The 8187-nt window shown below is 34.7% G+C and overlaps 1 protein-coding gene across 1 annotated transcript; it reads left to right on the top strand.

Moving 5' to 3' along the window:
* The first annotated feature begins 2073 nt into the window (after positions 1–2073).
* Positions 2074–3561, top strand: LOC136223685 (GATA transcription factor 9-like). The gene is made up of 2 exons (XM_066011808.1): positions 2074–2513; positions 2632–3561. The coding sequence occupies exons 1-2, from the start codon at positions 2208–2210 to the stop codon at positions 3319–3321; spliced, it is 996 nt and encodes a 331-aa protein (XP_065867880.1). The 5' UTR covers positions 2074–2207; the 3' UTR covers positions 3322–3561.
* The last annotated feature ends 4626 nt before the right edge of the window (positions 3562–8187 follow it).

Raw genomic sequence — 8187 nt, 5'->3', positions numbered from 1 at the left:
TGACTTGGTGGCCGATGGATACTAGTCAGTGGCTAGGTTTTGATGAAGTTCGGGATTGGAGGGTCTATCACCAAGGCTCATCGTCAAGAACATTCAAACAACCGAACCAACGAATGGGAGCTGATACTGATCTACGGCCGTTGGACCACCGATCCCGACAACATATTCAAGCCGACCTTGATGAACCCGCGGTGCATCTCCCAACCAGCAGCACCCTCCGACAGCAACGACAAGATGAAAAGGGCGGGACTGCTTAGGCAATGGAAATAGCAGCGCAAGCTGTGGACTTCGCAGAATAACAGCGTCATCTCCCGAACAGCGGCGCCTATATTAGAGTTCCCGTACAGCAGGCTCTCGACGTGAGTGATGGTAAATCAGAAATGGAAGCCGCTGGCCTCCGGTTCAGTTAAGTGCAACATTGACGGCGCCATCTTCAAGGAAGTAAAGAGCTGTGGTATGGACGCAGTGATCAGAGATGAAGCGGGAGCGTTCTTATTTTGTAGTAGCAACTTCATTCCAGCTATAAGAGAGCTAAGGGTGATTGAGGCACTTACTTTACGCACGAGCCTGATTTGGCTAGCTACTATGAGGTATACGAATATGGAATTTGAATCTGATGCTAAACTTGTTGTTGATACAATTCACTCCTGTAAACAAGATATCTCGGAGTTCAGATTGCTTATTCATGATTGTCGAGCTATTTTGTGATCCAACTCTTCTTTTACATTATCTTTCATTCCTCGTTTAGCGAATAGGGCTGCATATTTGGTAGCTAGGCAGGCCTGTTCCAATATTAGCGATTTTTTGTCAACTGTAGTGCCAGAATAGCTGTCAAACATTATTGTTGAGGATGTCAATCCCAATTATATATGAATATCCTATTTCAAGTTCAAAAAATAGAAACCAGCTTTATATATATACATAGATAAATAGAAAATAGAATATCTATGGAGAGTTCTACTTTAATAATAAAATATTTACACCTTTAAATTTGATACGTTTTGCCTATTGGCATCCCAAACTTTTAAAATAACCTATCATATACTTATAGTTGGATTTAAAAACCTATCACATTATGATTGGCTCATTCAGACCCCCTGCACACAAAACTGTGGATCTGTCATCTTTGACAGTCGAGATGGCATACGTGTTATAAGAAAAAAGAAAAACGCGTAAGTTCATTCTGTATGCCGTTTCATCTGTTAAAGATGACAATCAACGATTTTGTGTGCATGAGATCTGAATGAACAACTATAGCTGTGTGATAGATTTTTAAAACCAATTATAGGTGTGTGATAGAGTTTTAAAACACTATAAATGTGTGGTATATTATTTTAAAAGTTCAGCGTGCCAATAAATAAAATTTGTCAAGTTTAAGTGTATAAATATATATTAAACCATAATAATAATATTAATTTTTTTTTTACTAACACTGAACATTTGCATGAACTATTTTATCACAAAAATTCCATAATCTTCAAAATGTTGAAATAGAAATTTTAGTGTAATTAATAGTAAATGTTTAAGATAGAAATTTTAATAATGTTGATTTTGTATATCTCAAAGAAAATCTGGTAGGATATTCTACATCCTATTAATTTATGAAGCAAAATCTAAAATTAACAATTAATGTTTGTTTGATATCTCTTTTGGATATGACATTAAAATGGACTTGCTTTGTACACAGTAAATATCAAAGCTATTATAGAAGTAATGTTAGGCTACTTTTTAAATGAATAATTATACATACTTCAAGAACTAATATTTTTAAAAGAGAATTGCAAAAATTATTTTCACATTTTTGCTTAAAATATTACATAAAATGCATAAAAGAGAAGTAAAATTTCTTTAAGGAAAAAATTACAAGTAAAATAATTAACATTGCCAAAAACAGAAAAATAAATAAATCCAACAGCTTGATAAAAATCTTTACAGAACTTGCAAGTCACTTCCTTATTTTTATAATAATATTCTTCTGCCATGCAAAAAGATGCTCTTACTTTTATTTATTTACAATTTAGCCCCTCCTTTACTCATCAAAACCCACCCAGTACTTCACCAGTACCACCACAATCATCTTCCATCACTCTAACTCTCACACCTCTCTCTAGAATTTTTTTTTAATCCTCAATTTCTCTCTCTAAAACTACACTGTTTTCTGTTTTTTCTTCTCTCTGTAAGTCAGTTTATCATATAGATACGGACCAATGGAGGCGCCGGAATACTTCATCGGTGGCTACTTTAACGGAGAAGCAGCTGGTGATTTTTTTCCAGAGAAGAGAGTTTCTGATCAGAAACCTAGTGAACATTTCGCCGTCGATGACCTCCTCGATTTTCCAAACGATGACGATGCTATAATGGCCGACGGTTTCTTCGATAATATCAGTAAAAATTATTCTGCTGATTCCTCCACTTTCACCTCAAATGATAGCTGCAATACTTCCGTTTCCGGCAATCATATCGGCTACCACAACTTCGCCGATTCTCACTTCTCCAGTGAGCTCTGCGTTCCGGTAATTAATTTAATTACTTCATTATCTCTTTATCACAATGTTTTAGCATTAATTAATGGCTAATTCCTTCTTAATTGTTAATAATTTTCGAATTGAATTTCTGTAATTTGAATTTCAGTATGACGATGTAGCTGAGCTAGAATGGCTATCGAATTTTGTGGATGAATCATTTTCGACTGAACAAAACCTTCAAGCTAACCTCCATATCATATCCGGATCCAAACCACCAACACCTGAATCATCCTCATCCGAGTCCAATCCGGAACCGTCGCTCCGTAATCCTAACAACCCGATGTTTCATCCCGATATTCCACTACCGGGTAAGGCCCGGTCCAAGCGGTCTCGGGCTGCACCGTGTGATTGGTCTACGCGTCTCCTTCACCTCTCAGTTTCACCAACCGTCGCTCCTGAAAAGCAAGGAAATAATAATCCGAAGCCAAATCCAAATCCAAATCCAAATCCCGGTGCTGATACTCTGGTGAGAAAATGCCTCCATTGTGCGTCGGAGAAGACACCTCAATGGCGGACTGGGCCAATGGGTCCAAAAACCTTATGTAACGCGTGTGGAGTGAGGTACAAGTCGGGTCGGTTAGTGCCGGAATACCGACCCGCAGCAAGCCCGACATTCATTTCTGCGAGGCATTCGAATTCGCATAGGAAAGTTGTGGAGCTTCGAAGGCAGAAGGAAATGCAAAGAGCACAGCATGAGCAGTATCTACATCAGAGTTCAATTTTTGGCGTATCCAGCGGTGGGGATGATTTCTTGCTTCGTCATCAGAGTGGGCCCACTTTTAGGCATATGATCTAAATTCTATTGGGTCCCAGAAGTAGGGCTAGTTTGGTGTCTTCAATTTGAATTTGTAGCCTTTTTGTTTCTTGGCATTAAAAAGAAAGTAGAATTAAGGGGGGGAAAAAGATAAATTAAAACAGATGAGGGAGGAAAACCGAATGATTCATTTTATAGACTCTTCAATTGGTTTCTTTTGTTTTTGCCTAAATTGGCAAAAAATTGGAACTAATTTTTATTCAGTTGGAGATTTTTCAGGTTTAATGGTTAAGAATTATGACCAATGAATAATTAGTCAAAGTTAACGATTTTTTTTCGCTCCAAATAGTTAAATAACGATTAACGGACAACTATTTATGACCATTTCCGAAGAAAAATAAACAATTTGTACGAGTTATTAATAATACTAAACTGATAATATTGATAACATGTAAAAAAGTTATTAGTTGGTCATTTGGATCATGTAATAAGAAAATGGATAATGAGATATACAATTTGCGAGTTCGACGCGGACATTAGTTTCTGAGTCAAAAGTAAAGTCATACTGTAATTAGAACTATGAAAAAACTGCAAAAAGGTAAGATTTAAAGAGATTTGAAGTAAGTTACAAATTCTAGACTACTTTGATATATACCATTTTAAGAAAGTTACCGACTTAGGTATTAGGAAGTGTTCCGCTGAACGAGAACGAGTGTTTCCGTTGTTTAGAAAAGGCATTTAAACAGTGGATAATAAGTTAATTAGAGAAGAAGGAAATAAAAGGGGAGTTAGGGGGACAGGAAGAAAGTATGGTGTTTCCATACCTAAAAAACGCTTGCACATGAAGAAATTAGTTGGCAAAATCATGGTCATTGATATGATACCCAATCTCTTCTTTTGATTTCCTTGTTTCAAAGTTAAGTTAATTTGACTACTTTTGTTATCATATGGTAAAACAAGTACTAATTATTATAAGTTGAGTGAATATTCAGTTTCATATTATTTAAATGAAACCAAGGTTTAATTAAATTATATTAAAAGGAGCAAAATTAGTGGGTATGGGATTCAGTGAAGAACAAAATCAAATGGGGATTATACAAAGAAGAAGCTAAACATCGTCCTGCGTACGTAGTAGCCTTATTTTCAATGTTATCCAGCCCGGACCGGACCGGTCGGTCGGACCGGTTCGACCGGGAACCGGCAGGCAGTCCGGTCCGAGCTGGACTGGGTTTATTAACTCTCAAAAAACCAGAGTGAACCGGTAGTGGACCGATTCGACCGATGGTTAAACCGGAAACCGGTCAACCCGGTTCACACCGGTTTAGACTAAAAAAATAAAATTTTAGGAAATAATTAATCTTTGATGACATAATTTAAGGAAAGGAAAAAAATAAAATTTAAGGAAATAATTTAAGGAAAGGAAAAAACTAAAATTTAAAGAAATAATTTAATCTGATGATATAATTTAAGGAAATGACACAAAATAAAATTTAAGGAAATAATTTAAGAAAAGGAAAAAAATAAAATTTAAGGAAATATTATTTATTTATTTATTACGTCATCCGGTTCGACCAATCCGAACCATCCGGTCCGACCAAGTGATCCGTGACCCAATCACCAATCCGGTTTGATCTCCGATACGGTTATGATAACATTGCTTATTTTATTACTAAGTATCATTTTGATAAGAACGATAAAAGAGGGAAAAATAAAATAAAAAAGTTTCAAAGGAATTAGCTGCTTAGCTTGCAAAGTGGTTCACAAGGTCATGTGGAGTATACCATTTATCAAATTAAAGTATTAGGCTCAAAATTACTTTAAAGTCGGTAGAAAATATCATTTTAATTTTTGATATAAATTCTGTTAGGTAGTATTTAATAAATTAGCTTGAGGAGCAAAATAGGGTGGCGGACCGTCTTGCAGAAGAAGGCCACTTGAGGAGTCTGGGAGTTTCTACCTTCTCTTTTCCTCCTATCTTCCTTTTTTCTCTTCTTAGGGATGATATGGTCGGGGTCGGTTTTCCTAGACTGATCCCGGACTAAGTCTTTGTTTTTGTGGTGTTTTGTTTTTTCTTTCCTATCCAACTAGAAAAAAAATAGCTTGAATTTCATAAATTTTTAATTTTATAATTGATTTTATTTGAACTAATATGTTAAATATTGCAATTTTCAAAACTAAGTTGATATACATTTCGATTTTAAACTAAACGTATCTGCAAACTTCAATGGTCGTTAGGACCCTTACTTCTCAAATTAGATAGGGATGAGTTTACTAATGTTTATTGGATGCAAAAAATTGCTCATAATGTAAGAAATAGTAAAATTTTATTCTTAAGTTTCCAATGAGTAACAGTTTAGACACATGCAGTGATGAAACCAACATTTGACTGTTTAAAATGCAAAAAATAAACCCAATGATGTGATGTAATCTAAATCGAGTCTGAAGAATCTATTGAATCCTTGAAATAAGACGGAAAAATGGTTAAGGGGGGGTCGGGAATCAACGACTTGCTCTGATGTCTAAGTCAATGATGAGAATAACTACTAAGTAACGTATGAGGTTAGATGAGCAATAAGAATAAATCGAAACCTTTTTGTATAACGTGTACTTGTAATTATAAGGAAATCAGGTTATGTGCTCTAAATAGGAGTAGAGGTTTACGTGATAGTTAGTTAATGGTGAATACATGATGTTAACAAAAAAAACCGGTAGCATCTGCGATTTCGTGAATCACGACGCCATACATGTAAGAATGTGTGTGACCCTAAGGTCTTATTTGATCGATCCACGTGGTTCCGCACATATTCATATGGATTGGTTTTAAAAAAATTTCCCCTACCTAATGAAACAATACTTTTTTGGGGTTCGAGTAAAAGAAAAATGCACATTCTTTCTACTATACCGATAAATGAAGATGGAAGGAATGCACAAGGGCAGAACGGTTTATCTAAGGACATACATTTCTATATCTTCAGTTTCTACGTGTAAACCTAGATAAATTTTTTATTTTATAATATTATTATCGGGGTTCAAATTGTTACGTTATTGTTATCTAGATTCAAAATTACTTAAAAATAAAATTAATATTAGACTATATTTACGCTTCCCAAAATTTGGATTTTATTCCAATTAAATAACAAAATTCTAAACTAAAAACTAATATTGGTATTTAATTAGGTGAGGCATTGAGGGGTGATATGTAAGTGTCCACTTGATACTAGACATTTGCTCTTAAATAAGGTCCCACTCCTTAGACTCCTATTAATTATTTAAAATAGCTTTATAAAGTAATTGTCAAATCTTTAATATTCTTCATAGGTCATAATTCATTTCTTAATCAAAAACTGATTATTATATATTAAATTAAATTAAATTTATAGTAACACAGAGCTAATTAAGTAAGCGTTTTTTTACCGTTTCAGTCCACTCCCACCTATCATTTGTCATCATGTAAATCATTTGACTATAGGCAGACAACCGTTACTACTGCCACTCATATATATTGGGGAGTGAGTGTAAATATTCAAATTTTATAAATAAATATTTTTTTAATTTAATAGGGTCAAAATACTATAAAATTTATTAATATGACGGACTGAATTTTGAAAAATTATCTTTAACCGTGTATCTAAAATTAACCGATTTCTAACTCCGCGACTAGGTAAGATATATAGGTGAAAAATGGGAGAGATGTATATAAGTGGAAAAAGAAGAAAGAGTGGGAAAGCTTAATGCATGCATGCATAGACATGTGAGAGGGAGATTATTATAGAATACAATACAGTACATGTGATTAAGAAAGAGGAGCACATGCAAAAGATGACGTGTCATTTTTATATCTTTTAATTAAATAATAAATTCCCACAACGCCAATGGCTTTGTTGCCCGTTGTGTAGGTGTCTTTCCATGTTTATTTTCATAACATCACTTTGTTTTTATTGTCGCCTCCACACCACCTCCACTATTTATTTATTTCACTTGCTCCCCCCATTTTTTTATTAATTATTACTGCCTCCTTATCTTTTTCATTTTTGTTTGGGATAAGCTTTTTTTTTTATTACTTTAATAATTCAAAAATATTAGTTTTACTTTTATTATCTAAAACGGTCTAATATAATCTTTATCTTTTGCAAAAAAATCTTAATGCATCGGGATCAAGAGTTCCCTAGACTTGTCAAAAAAAAAAAAATCCATTTGTTGAGGACAATTCTGTTAGGAGCCCGTGCAAAAGCACCGATGACACACACATGACAAAGGGAGGAATTGCTGAAAACTAGTTCCACACGCCGTGTAGACTGACCACACGTCGTGTGTAGTAGTTTAAAACCTTCTGCCTCCCAAATGATCATTGTACACGAGCGTATGGCTAGGACGCATTTGCCCACACGCTGTGTGGCTTGCCTAGACAGCCCTACGACCACTTTTGTCTTTGATGCCATTTTCTGCACCAATTCTGGAACTAATGTTTTGTCTTCTGATTATTATAGTCCTGCCAATCTGGTTTAATTATCAAAATGCCACTTAACCATGTTATCCCCTATTTACCCTTATTTCTAGTTAAGTGTTTGTAATTCTAGCTAGGGCATTATTGTTTTTTAATTTCAATCGTAAGAGATATATAAGTCTCTCTTTTGTAAGGAAGAACAACCTTTTGCAATCAAATCAAAACCTAGCCTCCATTGAGAGCTTGTTCTTATTATTTGGGATTTACTCTTTCAAGCTTTGGCTTGTAAAGAAACTTCTTTGTGGATTTATGATCAAAATCCTCACTTCGATTTTAATCTATAACAGTTGGTATCAGAGTCGAGTCGTTTTCCTTCTCAGAGACTTCTTCTTGGTTATGGTTCAATCCCATTTACAACTTGAAGCTATGGAGTCCAATGAGAAGAGATATGAAGAGATAGAATC

This window comes from Euphorbia lathyris, chromosome 3, assembly GCF_963576675.1.
Source record: "Euphorbia lathyris chromosome 3, ddEupLath1.1, whole genome shotgun sequence".
Classification (NCBI taxonomy): Eukaryota; Viridiplantae; Streptophyta; class Magnoliopsida; order Malpighiales; family Euphorbiaceae; genus Euphorbia; species Euphorbia lathyris.
This window is presented reverse-complemented; position numbering and strand designations above follow the sequence as displayed.